The sequence below is a fragment of the Muntiacus reevesi genome, chromosome 2, assembly GCF_963930625.1.
Source record: "Muntiacus reevesi chromosome 2, mMunRee1.1, whole genome shotgun sequence".
Taxonomy (NCBI): domain Eukaryota; kingdom Metazoa; phylum Chordata; class Mammalia; order Artiodactyla; family Cervidae; genus Muntiacus; species Muntiacus reevesi.
Genome location: NC_089250.1, coordinates 16525007 through 16552946, shown reverse-complemented (window position 1 = coordinate 16552946; position 27940 = coordinate 16525007). Strand labels below are relative to the sequence as shown.

At 41.9% G+C, this 27940-nt stretch overlaps 1 protein-coding gene across 2 annotated transcripts in view; it reads right to left on the bottom strand.

The window, feature by feature from the left end:
* Nucleotides 1–574: 574 nt before the first annotated feature.
* The window catches only part of DHTKD1 (dehydrogenase E1 and transketolase domain containing 1), a 41838-nt gene continuing 14472 nt past the window's right edge, over nucleotides 575–27940 (bottom strand). For both annotated transcript variants that reach the window (XM_065920981.1, XM_065920982.1), the window contains 12 exons: nucleotides 19436–19607; nucleotides 18048–18246; nucleotides 16089–16401; nucleotides 14808–14892; nucleotides 14189–14328; nucleotides 13197–13347; nucleotides 11510–11616; nucleotides 9419–9583; nucleotides 6091–6173; nucleotides 5367–5536; nucleotides 3629–3714; nucleotides 575–2610 (listed from right to left, as the gene is read on the bottom strand). In XM_065920981.1, coding sequence (XP_065777053.1) covers nucleotides 2506–2610; nucleotides 3629–3714; nucleotides 5367–5536; nucleotides 6091–6173; nucleotides 9419–9583; nucleotides 11510–11616; nucleotides 13197–13347; nucleotides 14189–14328; nucleotides 14808–14892; nucleotides 16089–16401; nucleotides 18048–18246; nucleotides 19436–19607 — 1776 coding nt within the window. In that variant the 3' untranslated portion in view covers nucleotides 575–2505. The remainder of the gene's footprint in view (nucleotides 2611–3628; nucleotides 3715–5366; nucleotides 5537–6090; nucleotides 6174–9418; nucleotides 9584–11509; nucleotides 11617–13196; nucleotides 13348–14188; nucleotides 14329–14807; nucleotides 14893–16088; nucleotides 16402–18047; nucleotides 18247–19435; nucleotides 19608–27940) is intronic.

Here is a 27940-nt window from a genome sequence, read left to right as displayed (position 1 = left end):
AAGGGCTGTGTCTCCTCCTTGACCTCGACCCCCAGAAGACCCGGGGGTTGGAGTCAGGACGCAACCCGAGCGACCGCCCCAGGAGCGCAGGACGGGTTCGATCCCCACGACTGGAGCCGAGTTGCCTCCAGAGCCCGCATGACCCAAACAAACTTTTTATTTTGTTTCCATCTTACTGGAACTGCTGGGACGTTTTCAGAAATTTGTTTGTAGTTGATAGCTTGTGAACTTTTCACTCTCTACTATGGCCTTCCTGAGCAGCCTTCCTGAGGGATCTCAGTTTCCCAAGCATAGATGGAACATCGCCCCCTGCCTTGGAATGCGGAGTTTTAACCACTGGACAGCGCCTCCACCCACCCCCACCCACCGACGCCCGCCCCCCCCCCCCCCCAAAATCCCTGTCTGCCTTGTCTAGGCTCTCTCGTCCCCTCGTGGACAGCATAGTGTAAGGAAAAGCATATCATCTTAGCAATCTGCTAGCCCAAATTTTAGTTCCTCCTACTTCTTAACGAGGACAATGAGCAACACGGTTTATCTTTAATTTGCACGTGTTTCTAATGTCAAGAAAAACGCCTTATTGCAATAGGTGTTTAATAAACTTTATTAAGGAAACGCTATTCTACTCTTACAGGATCATTTCTTATTTTTGTTCCATTATAGCTGGTTCTTAATATGAGTCAGAGAAGTTACAGGGGAACAACACTAAAGTAATATACTTTAATAAAAAGTCTTCCAAAATTAACTGGTTTGGCAACTTGCTGCGGAGAACTAACAGTCCCTTCCTGCAAGGTAATTCAAAATAATGATGCATGTTGCAGTGATGATTGAGAGTAAGAAGGTTAAGATATAGAAGATATATCTCATAGCTCAACTTGGAGATTAACAAGAAACAGACTTGGAAGGTGTAAAGTTAGACATTTGGAGAGATCTAAACTAAAAAAACTCTAGTCTTCCATCTACTTTTGTGCTTAGACTTTTGAAATATTTTAACTCAAGAAATCAAGAGATCTGCAAAAAAGATGACCCTGTGCTTTTATTTTTTTTCTAGTTTAATATACAACATTGATAACCATTCTCATTAAATAGATCTTTGTAATTTTATTGGTTGACAAGCATGGTACTAAATTACATGATTTATGATTTAAGATGTGAATCACTAATCTACTGCTGTGGCCAGAACAACCTATACATTGGTTCTAAAAGACACTGACAGTTGCCAGTAAAAGTGGAGAGGGTATTCCAGGGCCTCGGGTACTCTCCCATTTCTGAGAAAACAGTATTATGGCACAAGAATGGTATATGGTAGTTTCTGCAGCACCAAGCCATATAAAGCTAGGAAGTTTGCTGATGTTTAGTTATACTCTCCAGTACTAAGCCTAATTTCCAAATAAGGGAATAGATTGGTGATCTCTAGAAGTCCCCAAAGCACCTAACACTGGAAAGTTCCCACTATCAAAGTGATCCTTAAGTGCCACAAATAAACATCATATGACAGCAGGGACTTTTAGAGGCGAGGCTGATCAACCAGTGGCTGAAATCTCCATATCAGACACCGCCCAGAGTTCATTAAAAATATTAAGGTATTGTGGCAAGAATAATTAAGGGTGACGAAAAAGATAATATGGCAAAGTAGATCACCAATCAATTTCACTGTAGCTACAACTCAATAATAATGTGGTGAACACCCATAAGTTTATATTTAATAGGACTGATACTTAAGGACAATGGGTAAAACAGTGATCCTGAAGAACACAAATCAGGAATAATACAGTTTTGCTATAGTGTTTGATAAAACACTTTTCACAGTGGCTGGAAAGCAGCACCAGAGATGACATAAAATCAAAACATAGGTACTCAAGAACTTTGAATAAAGAAGGGAAGATTCATGGAAGTGACACGCATTAAGAAAATCTGGAGAAAACACAGCAGTGGGACCCTGGCTCACACTATATGCCTGGGTGTACATATATAGGGAACTGTTGGGGTCTTCCTCTGTTCCAGAGATGTCCTTGGACTTCCCTGGCATGTGTGTTGTATTTCAATAAAGAGTGACCTGATCAACCTCAAAACAGAAAATTGTAAGTCGCTTCAGTCATGTCACACTCTTTGTGACCCTATGGACTGTAGCCCCCCAGACTCCTCTGTCCATGGGATTCTTGAAGCAATAAATTCATGCTCAAGGACTTTTCCTGAGTACATACAGTTAGTTAGAAAGAGGAGAGTCTAAAGACATCTGGATCAGGACCCAGTTCCACAACTCACTCTGACCTAAAACAGTATAACATTATGGTACATTTAAGGAGAAAAGTGACTTGTGGGATTCATGTCTCAAAGAACAATTCCTTTGGCTGTTCCATGTATTCCAGATTTACCTCTCCTCCACCCTCATCAATCTCACTGTCTTCCAGGAATACAATCTTTTCATGGTACCTAGCGAGTGGAGGAGACAAGCCTTTCTTTTTATGGCAGTTTTCTTACAAGGAAGTAGTATTTCTTCAAAGGACGTCATGGGGTGAAGGTCTTGGTGAGAACTTCTTCATGCTGCTGTAGGTGAATGGTGCCGATTCCCACAGCCGGTACTGGCAACGCGGGTCGGCTTACAAGACGGAGCTATTGTGGAAACAGAAAAGAAATAAAATGACATTTGAACTCAGTCAGAGCTCTGCTTAGCTTGCCCAAGGACACGAATGTATTTCTTTTAAGTTGTTTAACCATAAATCACCGTTTTTGAAAGTAATGAGTGACCTAAACTAGATTACAGGGAGCTGTAAGTCACAACTGAAAACTAAATTCCAGGCATGATAAGGTGAGACACATTCAGGAATTTGTCTTGTTCTTAGGTAACTGTTACTTGGTTTTAGCTGTAGGGTTTTCTAATTTAGAACTATTCACAGGTGAAAATGACTGGAGCCTGGTAAGCTGATATCTGATGCTGAAGCTGAAACTCCAGTACTTTGGCCACTTGATGCCAAGAGCGGACTCATTGGAAATATCCTGATGCTGGGAAAGATTGAGGGCAGGAGGAGAAGGGGACGACAGAGGAGATGGTTGGATGGCATCACCGACTCAATGGACATGAGTTTGGGTAAACTCCGGAAGTTGGTGATGGACAGGGAACTGAAGCTGATATCAAGTGACTTGAGTTCTAAACAAAGCATAATAGAAAGACAAACAGAAGCAAACGTGATTGTTCTTCTCTTGTTTTTATCTTCCTAAAACATAACTAACAACTTGGCCTTTGATGTTTACCAGCCTTGCAAGTGGGCCTGGAATAAGTGTTACTGTAAAACAAGCTAGCTCATGGCTCTCCTCCCCTGGGGCTTGGTTACTAATCTTTGGGGCAAGAATGCTGAGTAGGCTAATGGGAAAGGTAGCCAACAGGTAGGTCTTCTACCTTTTTGAGTATAATCAATGTTTTTGTTTTGTTTTTTTAACATAATACTAGTAGGTACACATACACAACTTGCTGAACACTCAGAAGTTTAGTCTGAAAGAAGAGCCTAAAACTAGATTTTATATTTTAGTTTATCTTTATAGAACTTTGGACTGATAATAGGGGATAAACCTATTTGTTGGCACTCCAGAGGAAATGGGACACACACAAAACACTGCAAGAAAGAGTTGTTACCTTGCAGGCCAGTTGCTTCTCAAACCTTGGAGAAACAAAAAACCAAGGACCCATGTTCTGAGGCTCCTCCTGACTCCAGATAAAATCTATAAAAGAAGAAATTTCATCTCAATACAGCAAGTAAATGTATATACAACATACTACACACACAAAAAGACACAATATGTATGTGTGTGTGCATACATACACATACCATACAGGCTATCTATATTTGTATATATACATACATATATATATACACATACATACAAACACACACATGTATCCTCAATACATACTTTTCTAATATGGCACAGTGTTATTTTTTTTTTTTTTGAGAAATGCATAGTCATATATCCATCACCATCACCACATCACCACAGTGATACAGAACAATCCTCTCAATCCCAAATATCCCCTCATTCTGTCACTTATACTCAACTCTTCCTCCCACCTTCAGCCTCCAGCAATCACTGATCTTTTCTCTATCCACAAAGTTCTGCCTTTTCCAGATCAAGCAGATAAATGGAATCACACAGCCAGCCTTTTGGGTCTGGCTTCCGTGAATTAGCAAAATCCATCGATGATTTTGCCAAATGCAACAGTTCACTCTCTTTCATTGCTGAGGGTTAAGATATTGCAGGGATGCACAAAGAGATTATATCTTCATTCACCGGTTGAAGGATGTTGGAGTCATTTCCAGTTTGGGGCAATTATGAATAGAGCTGCTGTCGACCTTCACACATGGGATTTTTCCTTTCTCTTGGGTAAATACCTAGGAGTGGGACTGCTGGGTGGTACAGTAACTCTGTGTTAACTGCATGAGAAACTGACAAACTGTTTTCCAGGGTGACTGGACCAGTCTCTATCCCCACCAGCAGTGATTGAGGATACCAGTTGCCCTGCATCCTTATCAGTCCTTCGTATTGTTTTGTTTCCATGTTAGTCATTTGAATTGGTATGTAGTCCTATCTCACTTTAGCTTAATTTGCATTTCTCTATCACTGATTACATTGAGGATCCTTTCATATGGTCATTTGCCATGTGGTTCTTTGGTAAAAAGCCAGTTCAATTCTTTTGCATCTTTTGAAAAACTGGATTCTATGTTTTCTCACTGTTGAGTTTTCAGAGCTCTTCAAACATTCTGGAGATTCCTTTATCAGATATGTATAATATTTAAAAATATTTTCTCTTTGCTTTCGTCTTGTCTTTTTTATATTCTTTGCAGTGCCTTTCACAGTGCAGAAGTTTTTCATTTTGGTAAAATACAGTTTTTCTTTTCTGGAACGTGATTTTGGTATTATGTCTAAGAACTTTTTGCCTAACCCAAGGTCACAAAAATTTTCATTCATTTTCTTCTAGAAATTTTATACCTTTACATTTAGGTCTATGATCTACTTTGAGTTAATTTCTGTGTTAAGTGCATATAGATATCCAATTATTCCAGCCCCACTTGCTGAAAAGGCTTATCTTTTACAATCATACTGGATTTATCATAAATGATAGTATAGCATTGATAGTATTGCATTCCTCCAAACTCAAGAAATTAGATGTCATATATGAGAGGGAGGGAGAGACAAAGGGACACCAGAAAAGACATGGAGACATTGGCTTTAGCTGAACTATTTTCACATCTCCAGATTCCATGAGAGTCAACTTTCTAGTAACTCTCACTTCCCCTGTACCAGCTTTTCATTTGAGATATTCCAAATACATTTCAGGTATCTTAAAAACAAAAAGCTGAACAAGGACTCTTTACCTCTAACGTGTTTATATTTGCTCATCTCTTGCTGCAGTGAATCCAGTGGGAAAGGACAGAGTTCTTCTATTCGGATGATGGCAAAGTCATGCTTCCTGGCCTCCAAAGATTCTCTTTGCTTCATCAGGGCATAGAAATGTTTGCCACAGCAGAACACCAGACTCTTAACCCTGTTGGGAAGAAAAGGGACAATTGGGTGGGGGAGAAATATCTTAAAATAAGAATTGTAGGGATTGCCCTGGTGGTCCAGTGCTGAGACTCCATGCTCCCAATGCAGGGGACACGGGTTCCACCCCTGGCCGGGGAACAAGGTCCCACATGTTGCAACTAAGAGTTTGCCTGCCGCAATTAAAGATCCCGTATGCTGCAACTAAGACCCGGGAAGCCAAAATAAAAATTTTAATAATTAATTAATTATTTATAAAAGGTAAGAATTGTAGCAGAAGAAAGGAGGGACCACAGAGATTGAAATGCTTTGCCTCTGAAGCAGTGGGGGCGCTGTAGTGGGGTTCAGTCACACTATACAGTGGGAAACCTTCTTTAGTAACATATACTCCAAAATTCACTCTTCTGTGCATAATCTAACTCCTACACCATAGATTTAAAGGATTTATATGTTTCAGAATAGAGATTAGGGTCACTTGGTTCACTTAACATGAAGGAGTTCTCCCGCTCGTCACAAATCTACTGCAGAGTATGAAAATAGAGCTCTGCTTCAGATTACTTTTTTGGATCCACAGATGAATCTCCAATGACTGGTTTGAATGTTGTTCCCGGTGCCATTTCCTGAAGAGCTGATACAGCTGCCTAAGGAGGGAGAGAAAAAGCCACAAATCCATCAACCAATGGACAGGAGCTAAAGATGCTTTTACTTACAAGGGATCTTTCCAAGGACTAGTGTCAAAATTCTCTCCTGGGACTATAAGTAAACATATGTACTGATAAACATAGTATCTTTCTCAAAAGTATCTGTTCTGCATACTTCAGGGTAAAATTGTTTCTCTGAGGTTACAGACTATTGCCTTTTGTCTGGTGCCATGATAAAATGCTAACAATTAGAATTTTTGTTGGATGACTCAACTGGATAATTAATTAAAAATCTACCTTAATCTGTGGGTATCAGAAACAACATTATATAGAATTTGTATTGTAAGCCAGCATAGCTAAGGTGATGCAATTATTTCTATCTTTAGGATTTTGATGATAATTTATAAACATAAACATCAATCAGAACAATATATGAATATTGTGAAAAGAAATTTTATTATTGAGCTCAATTTAAATATATACTTGTTGGGAATTGCCTGGCGGTCCTGTGCTTAGGGTCAGCACTTTCAGTGCCAAGGGCCTGGGTTTCAATCCCTCGTCAGGGAACCAAGATCCCAAAATACATATTTTGTGGTACAGCCCCCAAATAAATAAATACTTGTAAAGAACTTAAAAGTAGAAAACTGATGAAGCCCAAGGTGAAGGATTTGATCTTTTCTGTTATCATCTAAGTTAGTTTCCTTATAGTCTAGTCCCAGATGAGTATATGACATTTAGACGAGGTCATTGACGGCAGCCATAAAAACGCTGGAATATTGTGATATAATTTAAAAAAATAATATTAGCTATTCAGCTATGCAAGTGTGCTAAATTGACTCGGTCATGTCCAACTCTGTGACCCTATGGACTGTAGCCCACTAAGCTCTTCTGTCCATGGGATTCTCCAGGCAAGAACAGTGACGTGGGTTGCCATGCCCTCCTCTAGGGGATCTTCCTGACCCAGGGGTTGAACCCAAGTCTCTTAAGTCTCCGTCCTTGGCAAGTGGGTTCTTTACCACGAGCAAAACCTGGGAAACCCTAAAGGGGACACTCTAGCTACATAACAGGAGGCAATCTTTCTCCTTTCTGAACCAGAGTCCTTCATCAGTCCCCACTTCCTATAGCAGGAATCAAAAGGAGCTGGAGTTCAGAGTCATGTACAAAACTGGGGTGGGATTTTGGTGCCACTTGACAGGTGTACCTGAGTCATGTCTGCCATATGCTAAGTCACCTCTGAGTAGGCCATGCCTGGAGAAGATTGGCTGTGTATATTCTGAGAGATCACTGTACCAATTTTCAGGAAGAAGTCAGAATCCAATACTGATACTGCTGACTTTCCACTAACAAAAGGACTTATGTGTCTCATGAACATATTTGATGACTTAATAAGCATAGTTTTTCATTTGAAAATCTAGAGCTGTTGGTATTTTTTAAGTTCCCCAAGGAAGGCTTCACTTATTTGTTTAATAAATTGTATATTAGACTTGGGGAGAGGGGTGGAGCATTAGGGCCAGAAAATGAACTCTTATTCTCAATTTCAAACAGCAAAAGAAATTCTCAGTAAAACTGTTAACAGTTCACTCAATACCTAGTAACATATATACATACATACATATATATATATATATATACACATATACATACATACATATATATATAATTAATATCATTAGTCTCCTTTTAGGTATGATGGAGGGACCAGATGACAACCTTAGGGATACAATGAAAGTTGGCTTCAAGAATCCCAGATGTATATAATTCTTAGAAATAAACTATAGTAAATTTACATTTTGAGTTGGCCCCTTTCACATTGCTATTTCAAAATATCAGTGTCAAGAGAGTCCCATCAGAAACACAGCATAATGGGACTTTCCTGGTGGTCCGGTGGTTACCACCACATGACCCCAAAGCAGGGGGCTCAGTTTCAATCCCTGGTTAGGGAACTAAGATCCTGCATGCCACATGTAATGGCCAAAAAAGAAGCAAGCAAAAAATGAAAGAAAGAAAGGGATTGCATTCACTTGTCTCAAATGTCCCGTGATGTTCCTGAAGCCACCTCAAAACACACAGGGTTGTTCACAGAGAGAACAAACAAATGAACTGCTGCCATTGGTGAAAGAAGCTGAGCTGACCTCTGAGGTCATTACTGACCCTCATTATTGACCCCTGAGGCCGGGCTGGGACAGGTGAGGTGTCTGGAGCGCCAAACGTAAGCGGGTGCTCACTCTGGGAGAGCGCCAGTGCCCACAACCAACAGTGAGAGCGAGGGTCACCTCACTCCCCTCCAAATGCTGGAAACTGCCGAAAAAGACAACTGTGAAGCCAAATCCCTGGCAGCTTCTCCCAACACTCATCACTTCCAAAACACATGCTCTCTGACTTTGGTTAGACACACACAGCAGTCTTGGACAGCCAAGTCCTGAACGACATAGTCCACCTCACCACTGGCATCCCAATAAACACAAACATTTAATTCTAATTCAGACTCTCATACAAAACTGAAAAAAATGATAGCAGATGGGATAAATACATGCTTAAAAGTACTTATTATCTTGAATTCTGCCTCTTGAAAACTGGCATATTTGTGTGATTTAAAAAACATTTGTGCACTTAACACTTAGGGTAAATCAAGAGAAAATGTATCCTTGTGAAGCCAAGAAGTAGATAAGCTATATTGTTACAATGTTTGAAAGGGAGTCTACTTGTGATAAATCATTTCACCAAAAAAGTCTAAATAAAAGTCAGTAAGGGGGCACTCTCCATCCCCCTTCTGATGTCTATGTCAGAACCCTTCTCTGTCCCTTTTCACTTTAACAAAACTCTGCCACACACACACACACACACACACACGCGCGCGCACACACACACACACACACAGTCAAGGAATAAAACTACTTGTCTTCATCAGAGTACTTTAAATTCCCAACTTGCGACTATAAACATAGCAGTGCTGACACCATTTGGACTTTGAAATGTTTTATTCTAAAAGATTATTTCTGCTCAGGCTGGGATACCAGGGTGATAATATCTGCTATGCCTGTCCCTCACAACAATGAAACTGCAAGTGACCTGGATTTCTAGTTATTCTTGAAAGGTTAAAGAAAGAGAGACACAGCAGCATGGCCAACTAAAACTAAAGAGACACTTCTATTATCTAGAACTGTAACCAGATATACAAAAGAGAGGGAAATGCAGGGGAAAATACGGCCAGAGGAGAAAGACTGACAAACCTTTTTTCTACTTACGGGGAGCCTGAGCAGTGTCTTCGGAGAAGCAAGGATGAGGGGCTTCCTGAAGTTCCGAATCATCTGTCTCCGGAGCAGGTGGAAGTACTGGGCGGGCGTGGTGGGGTGAGCCACACACATGTTCACAGTGTCCCCGTCCACACCCTCCTCTGCACTGTCACACATCTGGGAGGGAAGTGAAAGGAAGGAGCCAACAGTTGAGTCAGCTCACCCCATCCTAAGGGCACAGGCTATGCTAAGGGAAACCGGGCATCTCCAGGAGATGGAGAGGAGATGTGTCTCTTCCTCACAGAAGAAGACCAGAAGGTAGATGGATGACCCATGAAGAATTCACCAGGAGAGGCCTGGTGGCTCCCATCTGCTGAGTCTGTGTGTTCTAACGTGGTTCTTCCCAAACACGGTGGGCTGCAAGAAGCATCTGAAGAGGGGGAATTCCCTGATGATCCAGTGGTCAGAACTCAGTGGTTTCACCGTCCTGGGCACAGGTTCAGTCCCTGGTCGGGGAACTAAGATCCCACAAGCTGTGTGGCATGGCCAAAAATAATTAAAATTTTAAAAAGAAGCATCTGGAAGGGACTTTTTGAAAAATACAGACTTTGATGCCTGTGGGGTGAATATGTTGGAAGGATGCAGTGTCTGAATCTCACTTTCCTGATGAAATAAATGCAAGGATAGCTTGTTTTACAGACAAGAATCAAAACAGCTAACGAGGTTGAAAAGCTGAAGATGAGGAATGAACTCTCAGAAGACTCTGCTGGGACAGAGAGTGGAGGCATGTCTTCTAACCCCAGTCACGAAGCAGTGGAGAGGAATTCCCTGACAGTTTATCAGTTAGTACTCGGAGCTTTCACTGCTAGGGTCTGGGTTTGAGCCCTGGTCAGGGAACTAAGATCCTACAAGTCAGGCTGAATGGCCAAAAACAACAACAAAGCTGATGACTTCCAAATTGTATCTTTTGCATACTCATTTCCTAAATGTCTTTGAAAAATTACAGTTTTGTATTTCACACTCAATTCTTTTAATTCACTTGCAATTTATTTCTGTAATCTAATTTTTATGAAATTATTTATCTGTCTTTACCAATCAAACACAGTTATATGCATTTATCTATCTACTGTTCTATCTACCTGTCTACTAATCTATCACCTTTATATATATTTTAGTTGCATGCATGCTAAGATAATTACTGATATGCACATACGTAGGGCGATGTGTACTGATGTCTTCGTTTACTTTCAAATACATGCAAAAATTATGTGGATTTATAGATAGAGGAATGACAGATGAATAGTTACATGATAAAACATTAAAATAAGATATTAATGGCAGAATGTAGCAAGTGGGCACATGAATATTCTCTGTAAAATTTTTCCACCTTTTCTTTATGCTTGAAATTTTTTATAATAAAATATTAGGAAGTAATACGCATTAAGTGGCATTGGTAATGATTCTTACCAAAAGATAATGGTAGTTTCTGGGTTGTTACTCAGATTTTTGATGGTCATGATCATTTGATAAAAACACTGTCACTACTTGGATCTTGGCCTGGTCCCAGTGCCTGCGAGTGTGCTCAGTCACTCAGTCACGTCTGACTCTTCACCACCCCATGGACTGTAGCCCACCAAGCTCCTCTGTCCATGGGATTTTCCAGGCAAGAATACTGGAGCGGGCTGCCATTTCCTCCTCCAGGGGATCTTCCCAGCTTAGGGACAGAACCTTCATCTCTTGTGACTCCTGCATTGGCAGGCAGATTCCTTACCACTGAGCCACCTGGGAAGCCCTTGGTCCCTGCATCTCTGTTTATAAAAGGCTCCCTAGATGATTCCAATGATCACCTTGACTCAGAAACTACTGATATTCGCCACATAAGAAGAACTTTCACTGCCATGAAACCATGATACTAACATGCTTGAAGCATTGTATTTCCAAGAACTATTGACGAACATTGCATTAGATCTGTTTCATTCAAATACTACGATGTCTTACAGTCCAAGGTTCATATTCAGGAGTGTCTGCAGGAGGCAGTTCTATTTCAGAGCACCTACGAAGCAGGGAAGACATTCCTTGGAATCTAGAAGGCAGTGGACATACCTGCAAGAAACGCTCTATTCGACAAGACGAGTGCTCCGGCCCAGCCCCGTCGTACCCGTGGGGAAGGAGGACCACGATGCCACTCTGGAGGAGCCACTTGGCCTCGCCTGTAAAGTAGCGGCGGGAGTGAGATCCTACAGCGCAGGTGCCAGACCCCCCCTAGCCGATGGCGCAGTAAGACACTTGTTAGTTTGCCGCCGCACCCCCTCAAGGCCTTTTCATAGAGGGAAATACAGACAAACCTCCCAGAAACTGCAGGTTCCAGTCCGGGACTCTACAGTAAAGCGAATCACATGAATTGTTTGGTTTCCCGCTGTGGGTAAAATTTACTCTATACCACAGTCTAGCAAATGTGCAACAGCACTCTGAAAAAACCATGCACGTACCTTAATTAAAAGAAACTTTCTTCCTAAAAACTGCTAACCATCATCTGAGATTTCAGCAGTCTTTTCACAATAGTGACATCAAAAATCACTGATCACAGATCACCATCCCAAATATACTAATAATGCAAAAGCTTAAAATATTGCAAGAAGTACAAAGATGTGACACAGAGACAAGAAGTGAGAAATGCCACTGGAAAAATGACACGGATAGACTTGCTTGATGCAGGTTGCCAGGTGAAAAAAAAAAGTAGTGACTTCCTCTGTAGTCCAGTGGTTAATAATCCCCCTTCCAATGCAGAGGACAAGGGTTCAGTCCCTGGTCCAGGAAGATCCCACATGCCTCAGGGCAACTTGGCCCATGCTCCACAACTGCTGAGCCCTAAAACCTGAGCTCCAAAACAAGAGAAGCAGACTCTTTGGAAGAGTCTCTGGACATGGCAAAGTCCAGTCTCCTCAAGCCTCTTTTCTTCTTCAGGACCACAAAGTTACAGAGAAGCAACCACGAGAAGGGTCTGAGGTGTGCACACAAAACCCATAAGTGGGTCCCCCCAGAAAATGGGGGGATGGTCTGGGGGGAGACTCAGACTTGTATTTTATACACTTGGAATTTCTACAGTGAGTGGGCACAGCTTTTGTAAGGCATGATTAAACCCAGTAAGATGCACAACTTCCAACTCTGAGATACTTGTGTGACCCTGGGCTGTGGGGAGCAGCTTTTCAAGACTGTCATTCATTCTAATCGGGCTTCCCTGGTGGCTCAGATAGTAAAGAGTCCACCTGCAATGCAGGAGACCCAGGTTCAATCCCTGGGTCAGGAAGATCCCCTGGAGAAGGGAATGGCAACCCACTCCAGTTTTCTTGCCTGGAGAATCCCATGGACAGAGGAGCCTGGTGGGGTGTCCATGGGGTCACAAGAGTTGGACGTGAAAAAGGGACTGACACACATATTCATTCTAATCACAAGTCCTCACTGTGTCACTGCTGCCTGCTTGTTGTTCATGCTGTAGTTACTCAACACACACCAAGAGCAGACCTGGAAATCAGACCTCTTAGGAGGGGGCAAGTATAGGCACCATTCCCTAGAGCCAAGCATGCTGCCCAGGAGGCGCAGCCTTTCTGCTCGCAGAGGCTTAGGTGCTCTTCCCAACAGCACATTGAACTGTCTGACAGCTGTTCTGCCCCGGTGGATGACAGGTCGGGCCCCCAGCTCGTGGGGCAAGGGATGCTGTGGCCACAGCTATGGCCCCTTCCCATACGCTTGTCCCCATGCAGCTGCTGTGATGCGTCCACCAGACACCAACCTCCAGAGATGAACGTGTCAAAGATGATCTGGGCACCATTGAAGAAATCACCAAACTGAGCCTCCCAGACGGGCAGCAGGTTAGGGCTTTCAATGCTCATCCCATACTCGAATCCCAGGACAGCCTCTTCCGACAGTGGGCTGTTGCTGACCTAGTGCAATATTCAAAGTTAATGGATACCATATATCAAATCACAAATCAATAAAAGACATTGATTGGGTAGGGGAAATACTAGATGTTTCAGTATTTAGATCACCAATCTAGATAACTGATCAAGGTGGGGATTTTAGACTAATTTAAAGAAAATATGAGCTGCATGTCCTTTAAGCAATTTCCTGGAATCTTGCTTTTGACAAGTGTATTTTTAAAAAATATTGAATATCAGTAAACCCCATGCTCTCAGACAAATCACTAGAGTAGGGAAAAAAGATGCTATGCCACTAATTGTACCTTAAAGGATAATTCAACAAACTTCATGTGCCAGGCACCACACTAGTTGTTAGAGAAACAAAAATGAAAAGACGCAGGCTCTGCTCTTGACTCTAATGAATCTAACTCAATGACTGGAAATACATGATAATAGATAAATTCATCAAGCCTGCTAAGTCCTAGGGAATAAAATAAGCTTATAGAAGTGGGTTTTTTTTTTTAAGTTGTCAAGAAACGTTGGCCTATTATCCACATTTTTTATTTATTTTAATGAATTCAGCAACAAGCAGGTTATAATGTCAATTCTGGATTGACAAAATGAACATCCATTTGACATTTACCTGAATACAGATAAGTAGCCAGAGTGACACAGCTCTAGCCTACTTGCTAGTTTGTTTCTTCCCTTCCAAGTGGACCAACCTTCACTGTCTATCCATTCAGCATCCCCTTATTTCAAAAAGTACTGAATCCAAAGTTCAGATGTTACCAACACCTGTTGCTAAGAAGCCTGTAGCTACGATCATTGCCACCTGGGTGTTACACTAGAGAGTGAAATGTCCTACCTCTAGAAACCCCTTTTGATTAGGGTCCATATGGTTCAGGGGGATATAAGTGTCATCTGTCTTCTGGCAAACAACCATTGCGTGCCTCTGGCTAAAAGTTCCACGGCCCACATCTTGGCCACTCAGACGGACATTAAAACCTTAAGCAAGCAAGAAGGGGAGAAGAAAAATCCAGATTCCCATGAATAACCTAAGTGATAATAAGGCCTGGGGACCCTGAATCCTTATACACCAGCTCATCCTGAGAAGCACCCTTAAGATAATAGATTATCCTTCTTAAAATGCACCTGTCCTATATTCAAAACTCTGTAGTCAAAGTGAACTGTTAAAGAGTGAAGAGTCATCATTTGGCCTACAATTACTAGGGAACATATCTTTCCAATACAGTCAGCCCTGAATCCTGTGTTTCCACAGACTATTTTCTGATGAAGGTTATCAACATGACTTATACTAAGATTAAATAGTGTTTTCAGGTAAGAAGAGTCAACACATCTGAGAACCTCTCTAGTCAATAAAAACGATACAAGGCAGCTATAACTCAAAGCTGCAGGCATCACGAATAAGAGATGTCGTATAATGCATCCCCTATCCATCGTGCAGCTGTACAGAGAAGTCGTACCTTCAGCAAGCAATGAGCCTAATGCAAGAGCTTCTGCCGTGGCCCAGTCTAACTTTGTTCCATCCATCACTTTTTCCACTCGAGACTGAAAGTGAAGGGGAGGGGAAAAGAAACTTTTAAGAGCTCACATCCTTCTTCACACTGAGTTCAAAAAATGTAATGCAACAATGGTTAAGTCTCCAAAACATAGTATTAAATACAACAGGAAGCGCAGAAGGTAACTTGAGAGTAATGACAGCAAATATATGACGTTTGAAAGCAGGCAAAACAAACAGGCACTCAGGTGAGTGGTTAACTTGGCGGATGGATGAGAGGAGGTGGCAGGGAGTTGGCAGAGTGGGGAGAGTGGGGGTGTATGGTGTAAGTAATATTCTATTCTTTGAGTCGGATGGTGAGTACACAGATTGTTTTCATGGTCTCTACACCTATAATAGAAACTTACAAAGCAAGCTAGTGTTTTAAAAATAATCCAGAGTTCATCATGCCTTCATCCAAGTTCAAGAAAGATGAAGGCCTGTATCTCCTTGTTTTCCCAGTTTTAAAGCTGGAAGTTCCATGTTCCAGGAAACCACTAAGCTTCAGGCAAACCAGAGCAGTGTATGTCAATTTATACTTAACACGAGACAATAGGTAAAACCTCAATATGTTTAAGGATCCAAATGTTGCTTTTGGAGACTATGTGTATTGATTTTTATTCATTTTATTTAAGCCATCCCCCTGCCTGCCCAGAATGAAAGTGTCTTCTGCTCACAGCTCAGAAAAACCAAAACGGGCATTCCTGTGTGGCCATGTTTTTAATAATGGGCATGTAGGAACTGTACATATGATATATAAGACATGTTTGGGGTTTAAAAAATTTTTTTCAATGTGGACAATTTTTTAAGTCTTTATTGAATTTGTTACAATATTGCTTCTATTGTTTATATTCTGGTTTTTTGGCAGTGAGACCTGTGGGATCTTAGCTCTCTGACCAGAGAGGGAAGCCCCACCCCCTGCATTGGAAAGCAAATTGGACCTTGGCACTTTGGACCACCAGGGAAGTCCCTAGACATTATGAATGAATGAATGAACAAATAAGTGGAGGAAAAATAGAAGTTAGAGGTAGACAAAATCTGAGTTGACAGTCCATACCAAAACTCCGCTAGGATCAGTTTGTAGAAACTAATGACTCACATTAAATATCTGTCAAGTGCATTAGCCAACCAACAAGACCAGACCAACGCCAATTCCTTGGCTGTGAGAGATGGACAAACAACGCCTGGGGATGCCTGGGCTCCCTACCTGCACATGCATCTTCAGAAGGTGACCGTGCATCTGGAGCTCCTCAGGCACCTCCACAGACTTCTTGCCAATAAACCGCAGGAGGTCAAGGGGCACACCTGTGTTCCAGGAGGTAATACAAGCTTCTGGCTGAACCAAGCCTTGCCAGTGGGCCTGCAGGCTCGTGGCAGGGGGCCTGTAGTGGGCCACATTAGTCAAATGGCCATTTAACTTCACATAATAGGAGGCTTTGATTTCCGACACCTCCTCCTGGGTTGTGAGTCCGTTGGCCATAAGGTACTCTGCATACGTATCGGGGATGCTCTTCCGGGCTCTATCCAAGGAGGAGGGAAACAAAACTCAATCATGTTTGTAAAAATCAAAAAGAGACAGACACAGTTATTATCAGACGTATTCTGAAGTGTCATTGCTATAAAAACATATGCGGGAAATGTTTTGGGACTAGACAGAGGGGGTGCTTATATTAATACAATTCACACTGAATCATTCACTTTAAAATGGTCCATTTTAACCTACTGTATAGCGCATGGAATTCTGCTCAATATTATGTGGCAGCCTGGATGGGGTGGGAGTTTGGGGAAGAATGGGTATATATATGTATGGCTGAGTCCTTTGGCTATGCACATGAAACTAACAACATCGTTAATTGGCTATACGCCAATATAAAACAAAAATTTTTTTTAAAAATGGTCCATTTAAGGAATTCCGTGTTGGTCCAGTGGCTAAGACTCCACACTTCCACTGCAGGGGGTGTAGGGGGGACTAAGATCCCATATGTCATGCCAAGCAGTCAAAAAAACAAAAAGATCTATTTTATGTCATGTGACTTTCACACCAATAACTTTGTTTTTTAAAGGTAATGGTGTGTAACCACTTGTTCCAGGCAAGCTAAAGAAAACAAGTTTATCTTTATAAGCTTCTGTCTACAGTCAGGCAGAAATAATGAGTAGAAGAGTTGTTTTTGTTTGTTTTTTCACCAACTGTTAATTCTGGACAGTTATTTATGAGGCTGACCTACATTATCTACTTATTCTGCATTCTTTTACTTAAAAAAGTTTGAACCAAATTTGCCAACTTATTCCACATCTGGATTTTACAGAAATAGAAATAACCATGCTGCTGCTCTGCATTCCCATAATATTTTACATGACAAAGTCTGGTCACATTGACCACTATAATCCTTAAAAAAGTGAAAGGTAGACAGGATATATTCTTAAAAATGGGGTTCCGAGTCACATCAGGTCATTTGGGTGCTAAATTCAAAGCTAAATGGAGGAATTCCTCAGTGGTTCAGTGGTTGAGAATCCGCCTTCCAATGCAGGGGACATGGGTTCAATCCCTGGTCTAGGAACTAAGATTCAACATGCCACAGGGAAACTAGAGAGCCCTTGTGCTGCAACAAGAAAAGCCTGTGGGTTGCAACAAAGACCAGTGCAGCCAAAAGAAAAGAACAAAAGGAAAAAAGAAAACTGGGTGGCTTTAAAAAAAAAAAAAGCTCAACGGAGAACCCAGATTTGTTCCTCCAAAGGCCGTCTGCTACCTGTGACCAGAAAGGCCCATAAAAAACTCACCAAGTTTACTCCTCTACTTTAATTTATGTCTATGAGGAAATCAAGCAGGAAAGAGGGAGATAGGAGCATCTAAAGCATTTACTTTCTAGCGTCTAAAAAGGAAATCTCAAGGCCTGGCTGTTCAGTCCTCCCACCTGCTAAGTGAGGCTGTTAAGCTTCCCTTTGTCTCTTCACTGAGGAGACATGTAGAGTTGGAAGAACATGGGGCCCTTTCCTGTGACCCGTGGGGTGATCACCCCAGTGTGCCCAGGGCTGTCCCAGTTTGAGCATTGAGAGGGTCATGTCCCAGGCACATTGGGAAAGTTGGTCACCCTCCTGGAGTGAGTCTAATACAAACACTACTGCGAGCACTGTAGGGCAGAGGGCGCATGACGGTTCAGACTCGTACCTGATGATCTGGTACATGCCGGGGTTGGTGAAGAAGGGCTCGTCCAACTCATTGTGGCCCCACTGCCTGTAGCACAACAAGTCAACAATCACGTCTTTCCGGAACTGGCGCTGGTATTCGAATGCCAGTTGCGCAGCCCGCACCACTTCCTCTGGGCTGTCTCCATTGACGTGGATGATGGCGCAGCCCACCAGTTTCCCTGAGGCAGAGAAGACAGAAATGAAGCCCACCAGTCACCCCATGAACCTACCCCCAAATCATGTTGCCTGCCTGGGGAGACAGCCCACATCATAGGGGTAGTTTGGCTTGGGTATTAGGAACCTGCACTTTGGGATTTCCTTGGAACCCTAGTGGTTAGGATTCCAGGCTTTCACTGCCAAGACCAGGTTCAGTCCCTGGTCAGGGAACTGAGATCCTGCAAGTCACACAGTGCAACACCTCCCCACCCACCACCAGAAAAAACAAGAACCTGCACTTTGGAGGCCAGCTGACAAGAGAGAGTTTCAGACCCAGTATTTGTGTCTGTTTGATCCTGGTGAAGTCATGAATTCCAGTCTCCTAATCTGGGACACTGGAATAATGCTCCTATCACCCAGAGATGTCCTAAAGCATCAATGAGTTAATGCATATAAAGTGCTTAAGAGCCTGGTACCTAATAACAGATGTGTGTGTGTTATTATCATTATGACTATTATCTTTCCTCCTGAGATAAAAGGGTCTTCAAAAGATGTAGCCTAAGGGGAGAAAAAAAAAGGATTTCTTCACAGAGTTGGTTGAGAATGAATATTCAAAATCTCTAATCACAAAAAATTCACATAGATAGTCCCAAATGGCAACCAGGCAGGGCTCTGTATGTAAAAACAGTACAGTTCTCACCATCTGACAGTTCTGTCAATTCTGTGAAATAGGGAATGAATAATAAGAAGCCCTGTGTTTCTTTTAATATTGTCAATTTTCACAGGTTAAAACAGGATGCCTTTGCTTCTTCACATCTGATTTCCCACCAGACCCCTTGGCCAGATTTACTGGTTGAACATATCCTTTTTGACTGCGGTCTTGGGTACTCTGAATATTCTAAAGACAATTACTCCAGTTGTACTAACTGTGTTGATCTCTGGATTATACCAGATCATTCAACTGGATAAATCAGCAATTTGAGATGGGACCCTCTAAATTCTACTCTTATCTTATTTCCTGGGATTGAAAGATCACACTCGGACTCTGAAAGGAATATTAACAACACTGTTGGCAACCACTGACCATATCTGATCCAAAAATTAAAATGGGACCAGCAGTGAGGTTCCCTGTTCTGAGTGAACTATAATGGAAGTTTCTCTAGAAATTCCTTATTTGACTCAACAACATCAGCTCTTCTCTGGGTTACATACCGATGTCACTACAGTATAAGGAAGACCTTCCTCTTTCTGCAGGAGTGGTGTAACCCAGCTGGTTATTGACAATCAAATGGACACTCCCACCAATTCTGAAATGTGGGAGATTAGAGAGTGTAAATGTTTCAGGAACAATCCCTTGACCACAGAAAGAAGCATCACCGTGAACCTAGATCATGGGGGAGAGAAAAGAAAATTAACATAAGGGGTGGAGACATTTAGGTTTAGTAACCTAATAGTAACAGCAATAAAAAAAACACCCATGCTCTCAGCACTCCCTGGTTGCCACACGCCACGTGCATGCTCAGTCGTGTCTGACTCTTTGTGACCCCGTGGACTGTAGCCTACCAGGCTCCTCTGTCCATGGGATTTCCCAGGCAAGAATACTGGAGTAGGTTGCCATTTCCTCCTCTAGGAGATCTTCCTGACCCAGGGATTGAACCCGTGTCTCCTATGTCTGTCTCCTGCATTGGCAGGCAGATCCTTCACCACTGAGCCACCAGGGAAGGCCTGTCCCTGTATCTCTGTTTATAAAAAGCTGCTCCCTCCCCTCCTAAAAATCTGCTCGTTATAGAACTTCCTAAAGCAACTCTCAATGATGCTAAATCAGCCCTCTTCCTCTTGCAGCTACAACCAGCTGACCTATTCCTTTCACCCTACGTCATCACTTGTACCCATGGCCTCTTGCATCCTCATCAACATGATAGTGTGCATGGCAGCACCAGGGAAGGTACAGTGATGGGAGACACATGAGAATCACCTCTAGGAAAGCAATCATGAAAATGGCCTGCAAGATGCAAGGAATAAAATAACTTTGAACCCTCACTCTTCCCCAATCAGATTTCCCCCGAAATGAGAGGGTGTCACTCACATCACCTCCTTCCCACTGGGTGTGTTGGCCACCACTGTGAACATAAAAGAGAATGATGTGACAGCAAAGACGGGGGGTAGGGGGCGAGGAGCATATCATACACAAATGAAAGGAGGCTTTGAGGAAAGGGCAAAATACTATTATAAGAGAATCTCTGAAATGTGCTCTTCTTCCAGAACTTTCGAAATCTACTAGATCATGATAGCACAGACCTGACAAGGTCCTACTGTGGAGCACAGGGAACTAGCCTGTGCCCCGACCAGTGATGCCGAAGAAGCTGAAGCTGAACGGTTCTGTGAAGACCTGCAAGACCTTCTAGAACTAACACCCAACAAAGACGTCCTTTTTATTATAGGGAACTAGAAAGCAAAAGCAGGAAGTCAAGAAACACCTGGAGTAACAGGCAAATTTGGCCTTGGAGTACGGAATGAAGCAGGGCAAAGGGTAATAGAGTTCTGCCTAAAGAATGCACTGGTCATAGCAAACACCCTCTTCCAGCAACACAAGAGAAGACTCTACACATGGACATCACCAGATGGTCAACACCAAAATCAGATTGATTATATTCTTTGCAGCCAAAGATGGAGAAGCTCTATACAGTCAGCAAAAACAAGACCCGGAGCTGACTGTGGCTCAGATCATGAACTCCTTATTGCCAAATTCAGACTTAAATTTAAGAAAGTAGAGAAAACCACTAGACCATTCAGGTATGACCTAAATCAAATCCCTTAGGACTACACAGTGGAAATGTGAAATTCATTTAAGGGACTAGATCTGATAAACAGAGTGTCTGAAGAACTACGGACGGAGGTTCGTGACATTGTACAGGAGACAGGGATCAAGACCATCCCCATGGAAAAGAAATGCAAAAAGGCAAAATGGTGTCTGAGGAGGCCTTACAAACAGCTGTGAAAAGAAGACAAGCGAAAAGCAAAGGAGAAAAGGAAAGATATTCCCATTTGAATGCAGAGTTCCAAAGAATAGCCAGGAGAGATAAGAAAGCCTTCTTCAGCGATCAATGCAAAGAAATGGAGGAAAACAGCAGAATGGGAAAGACTAGAGATTTCTTCAAGAAAATCAGAGTTACCAAGGGAACATTTCACACAAAGATGGGCTCGATAAAGGACAGATATGGTACGGACCTAACAAAAGCAGAAGATATTAAGAAGAGGTGGTAAGAATACACAGAAGAACTCTACAAAAAAGATCTTCATGACACAGATTATCACGATGGTGTGATCACTCACCTATAGCCAGACATCCTGGAACGTGAAGTCAGGTGGGCCTTAGAAAGCATCACTATGTACAAAGCTAGTGGAGGTGATGGAATTCCAGTTGAGCTATTTCAAATCCTAAAAGATGGTGCTGTGAAAGTGTTGCACTCAATATGCCATCAAATTTGGAAAACTCAGCAGTGGCCATAGGACTGGAAAAGGTCAGTGTTCATTCCAATCCCAAAGAAAGGCAACCCCAAAGAATGCTCAAACTACCGCACAATTGCCCTCATCTCACACGCTAGTAAAGTAATGCTCAAAATTCTCCAAGCCAGGCTTCAACAATATGTGAACCTTGAACTTCCAGATGTTCAAGCTGGTTTTAGAAAAGGCAAAGGAACCAGAGATCAAATTGCCAACATCCGCTGGATCATCGAAAAAGCAAGAGAGTTCCAGAAAAACATCTATTTCTGCTTTATTGACTATGCCAAAGCCTTTGACTGTGTGAAAAGAAACTGTGGGAAATTCTGAAAGAGATGGGAATACCAGACCACCTGACCCACCTCTTGAGAAACCTATATGCAGGTCAGGAAGCAACAGTTAGAACTGGACATGGAACAACAGACTGGTTCCAAATAGGAAAAGGAGTATGTCAAGGCTGTACATTGTCACCCTGCTTATTTAACTAATATACAGAGTACATCATGAGAAACGCTGGGCTGGAAGAAGCACAAGCTGGAATCCAGATTGCCGGGAGAAATATCAATAACCTTAGATATGCAGATGACACCACCCTTATGGCAGAAAGTGAAGAGGAACTAAAAAGTCTCTTGATGAAAGTGAAAGAGGAGAGTGAAAAAAGTTGGCTTAGAGCTCAACATTCAGAAAACTAAGATCATGGCATCTGGTCCCATCACTTCATGGCAAATAGATGGGGAAACAGTGGAAACAGTGTCAGACTTTATTTTTGGGGGCTCCGAAACCACTGCAGATGGCGATTGCAGCCATGAAATTAAAAGACGCTTACTACTTGGAAGGAAAGTTATGACCAACCTAGAGAGCATATTAAAAAGCAGAGACATTACTTTGTCAAAAAAAGGTCCGTCTAGTCAAGGTTATGGTTTTTCCAGTGGTCATGTATGGATGTGAGAGTTGGACTGTGAAGAAAGCTGAGCACCGAAAAATTGATGCTTTTGAACTATGGTGTTGGAGAAGACTCTTGAGAGTCTCTTGGACTGCAAGAAGATCCAACCAGTCCATCCTGAAGGAGATAAGTCCTGAGTGTTCATTGGAAGGACTGATGCTGAAGCTGAAACTCCAGTACTTTGGCCACCTCATGCGAAGAGTTGACTTATTGGAAAAGACCCTGATGATGGGAGGGATTAGGGGTAGGAGGAGAAGGGGATGACAGAGGATGAGATGGCTAGATGGCATCATCGACTTGATGGACATGAGTTTGAGTAAATTCTGGGAGTTGGTGATGGACAGGGAGGCCTGGCGTGCTGCGATTCATGGGGTCGCAAAGAGTCGGACATGATTGAGCTACTGAACTGAACTGAACTGAACTGAATAAACCAGAATGGAAAAGAATTTTTAAAAGAATGTATATATACGTGTATACATAACTCACTTTGCTATATGGCAGAAATTAACACAATACTGTAAATTAACTATACTTCAATAAATAATTTTTAAAAACTCGGAAATGGAAGGTGATAGAAAAGGGAGTCAATTTTTTTTGAAAAGTTGAAAGCAAATAATGAGGGAATTGTAGATCTTAGGGGAAAGTATGAGTGCCACTGGCTTCATGCTAAATAGAAGGCTATTATATCAATAAGGTGTATGTTGTACACATAAATTTTATGTGATATTATATAATAAATGTATTTTAATTAAAAAGATATTAAGTAAAATAATAAGGGATAATTGGAGAGAGTAGCATGGAAACATATACATTACCACATGTAAAATAGATAGCAAGTGAGAATTTACTGTATAAAACAGGGAGCTCAAGCCAGTGTTCTCTGACAACCTAGAGGGGTGGGTGATGGGGCAGGGGTTCAGGAGGGAGGTAACATATGTATGTATACCTGTCGCTGATTTGTGTTGATGAGTGGCAGAGGTCAATACAATATTGTAGAGCAATTGTCCTCCAATAATTATATTTTGTTTTATATTTCTCAATATTGTAAAATTATAATCTTTGATAATTTAAAAAAAAATAAAGGGAATTTTGATAAAGCAAAATAGAAAAAACAAATAAACAGCCAAAATGCTCAACTAAAGAATAACATGATCTGAAAAAAAAGGGTAAAATGACCTGATACGGGAAATTACCCAGCGGTCCAGTGATTAGGACTCAGCGCTTTCACTACCGAGGCCTGGGTTCAGTCCCTTAGATGGGGAAGCTAAGATCCCAAAAGCCTCTTGGTGTGGCAAAAAAAGTTAATAAATTAATTTGTTCATTCCCTAAGTCATGTCCAACTCTCTGCAACCCATAGACTGCAGCATGCCAGGCTTCCCTGTCCTTCACTATCTCCCTGAGTTTGCTCAAACTCTTGTCCATTGAGTCAGTGATGCTATCCAACTGTCTCATTCTCTGTCATCCCCTTCTCTTGCCCTCAATCTTTCCTAGCATCAGGGTCTTTTCCAATGAGTCAGCTCTTCGCATCACATGGCTGAAGTGTTGGAGTTTCGGCTTCAGCACCAGTTCTTCCAATGAATATTCAGGGTTGATTTCCTTTAGAAATGACTGGTTTGATCTCCTTGCAGTCCAAGTGACTCTCAAGAGTCTTCTTCAGCACCACAGCTCAAAAGAATCAATTCTTTGGTGTTCAGCCTTCTTTATGGTCCAACTCTGACATCCATCCATGACTACTGGAAAAACCATAGCTTTGACTATACAGAACTTGGTCAGCAAAGTGATGTCTCTGCTTTTTAATATGCTGTCTAGGTTTATTGTAGTTTTTCTTCCAAGGAGCAAAAGTCTTTTAATTTTGTGGCTGCAGTCACTGTCCACATTAATTCTGGAGCCCAAGAATATGAAATATGACACTGTTTCCACTTTTTCTCCCATCTATTTGCCATGAAGTGATAGGGCTGGATGCCATGATCTTTGTTTTTTTAATGTTGAGTTTTAAGCCAGATTTTTCTCTCTCCTCTTTCATCTTCATCAAGAGACATTTTAGTTCCTCTTCACTTTCTGCCATTAAAGTGGTATCATATGCTTACCTGAGGTTGTTGATATTTCTCCCGGCAATCTTGATTCCAGTTTGTGAGTTATCCAACCCGGCATTTCACATGATGTACTCTGCATATAAGTTAAATATGCAGGGTGACAAAATACAACCTTGACATACTCTTTTCCCAATTTTGAACCAGTCCATTGTAATTAATCTGATATGGTAACCACTGTGGCCCTAATTAGTACCAGAAATAAAAGACTTAAATACGAATGAAGAAAGAATCCTTGGAAGGTAATTTTTTTAATGACAGTGAAAATGTCCTTGAAAGAGTAATTTGTATATACAAGTAGAACATTTTGGTTAAGAAAGGAATCCCTGTTTTCCTTGGTGAAATCTCCAACTCACACCTTCCCGTAGATAGGGGTCTACAGAGATGGCTGACATTTTGGAGCATCCAAAAACAGTAATAATATACCCTTACATTACCTTCACAACACTATAAACATTTTCTCTATTAACCCATTCATCTACCATGCGTGGGGGGCCTGGGAAGGGAATTTCTATTGTTCCTTTTACAGGTGAGAAAATCAAGGTTCAGAAAGAGTTTGTATTTCGCATGGCTAGGACTAGACCTTCTGTGATGCCTCCATTTTTTCTACTAATTTCCTCACCCTGCCAAACCCATCCCCAGGGTTAAGGAACTTACTGAGTTCTCATTTAACTCTCAGAACACTCTGGAAATGTAACACACTTACCTTGACCTCTGAGATCTAGGGAAACAATGGGACAGAATCAAGCAAGAAGGCCAAGCTGTGCATGCTAAATCACTTCTGTCGTGTCTGACTCTTTGTGACCCTATGGACCTTGCCCGCCAGGCTCCTGTGTCCATGGGATTCTCCAGGCAAGAATTCTGGAGTGGGTTGCCAAGCCCTCCTCTGAGGGATCTTTCCGAACCAGAGATTTTTCCAACCAATGTCTCTTAATGTCTCCTGCATTGGCAGGTGGGTTTCTTTACCACTAGCGCCACCTGGGAAGCCTGAAGGGCAAGCTGTAAGGCTGCAAAGCCAAGATCTGAACTTAGCTTTTCATGGTTCCAGAATCCTTGCTATTTCTCACCAGGCTACACTATCAGGTCCAGCCCTCAGCCACACGCTGGCCCACAAGGGTCATGGGGTTCCAGGCATCTGAAAATCCCTCACTCTTTGGCCTCCTGGCTGATGGGACTTCTGTGTGGTAACGATGTGAATGACGTAAAAGGAGACCCGTAAAGCAAGGAAGATAGATGGGTGTCTCACAGAAGAGGCACTGCTAAGAACATAATGTCTGTTCACAACTTGCATCGTTTTATCACAGTCTTAGGGTTCTTGGTGCTAAAGCCATATGTCATCTGCTAACTTTATTTCCTTTCTTAAATCAAAAGAAAAAAGATTCCATGGTGGTGGTGGTTTAGTCACTAAGTCATGTCCAACTCTTGCAACCCCATGGACTATAGCCTGCCAGGCTCCTCTGTCCATAGGATTCTCCAGGACAGAATACCCCAGAATACTGGAGTGGGTTGCCATTTCCTTCTCCAGGGGATCTTCCCAACCCAGGAACTGAACCCAGGTCTCCTGCATTGCTGGCAGATTCGTTACCAACTGAGCTACAAGGGAAGCTCCAAAGACTCCATGGTTGCTCATAAAGCTTTGAGGAGTCAGGTCCATGAGCCCCAAAGAATTCTGGAGGCAGCAGAAACCACTCAATAAAATACAGTAAGGGGCATGGACACACACAGTCGATAACAAATGACAATGCAATCCCACCAGGTCCAGGACTAAGATGAATGACAGACAGCAAAAGTATCATCTATAGTCTCACCCAGAATGATTTTGTAGACTCCAAATTTCAGGTTTCCACAATAAATTAGAATGTTGAACTTGAATGAGGCAAGACACTGGCAGACATAGCAGGATAAAATGTTTTGGGAACACGAAGTAGAGAGAAGAGGGCAGTTTCTCATCAGTTTAAAGAACATGCCACGTTCACCTCTTACTTCAGAAATCAGTCTTAACATCAGGTTAATGTACTGGGAAAATGTGAATAACTGAACTATGTTAGAGTCTCATGAATTCAAGTGAAAGGTGAAGAGAATGTATGGCTAACAATGTGAAGATTTCTATTTAGAAATACTATATCATAATCAAATTCAAATGTGCTTACCTAACAATTTATTTACTACAAGTTTCTGGCCCATGAAAAATTAACAATAAGATAATGTAGTTATTTGTACATGCTCAAAGGATTCAGTTGTGTCTGACTCTTTGCAACCTTATGGACCATAGCCGGCCAAGCTCCTCTGTCCATGGGATTCTCCAGGCATGAATACTGGAGTGGGTTGCCATGCCCTCCTCTAGGGCATCTTCCTGACTCCAAGATCGAACTTGTATCTGTTACGTCTCCTACATGGACAGTCAGATTCTTCACTACTAGTGCCATCTGGGAAGCCCCCAGTTACTTGTATACGTAGACAAATATTCTACTGCCTTGTGGATTTAACTGCTTTCATTGGGTTTAAAGACCCAGTTACTGATATCCAGGATTAATTATCCTCTAGGAGTTAAAGGTTTCATGTTAAATGAATACTTGTAGAAGAAAAATGTGACCCACAATCTACACCTCTAAAATATACCTATTGAGTTACCAAAGGTGGGGGGCGGAGGAAGTAATACACTAATCATTTGTCTTGTCTGCCTTAATGCCAAAGACTTTCATTTTAAAGCAAACAAGCAAGCAAGCAAAACAAATCCTGACTCTTGCAGCCTTGTTAGAGAGACAGACACTGTGTGGTTTCCATGAGGGTTTCATGGAAGTAATGACATTTGTCCTCTTAGTAGCAGCAGTTATGTCAGTCCATACTCCCTTAATTAATTCATAACTCAAGAAAGGAAAAATACAGTGAAGACCTTTGTCTAAAGTCAGCTGCCTTGTTTGGAGGGGGGGGAGGATAAATTGGGAGATCAAGATTGACATATACACACCACTATATTTAAAGTAGGTAACAAATAAGAACCTACTGTATAGCATAGGAAACTATTCAGTACTTTGCAATGATCTATATGAGAATGGAATCTTAAAAAAAAGTAAATATATGTACATGTGTAACTGACTCACTTTGCTGTACAGCAGAAATTAACACAATATTGTAAATCAACTATACTCCAATAAAAAAAAATTAACTAGGGGCTTCCCTGGT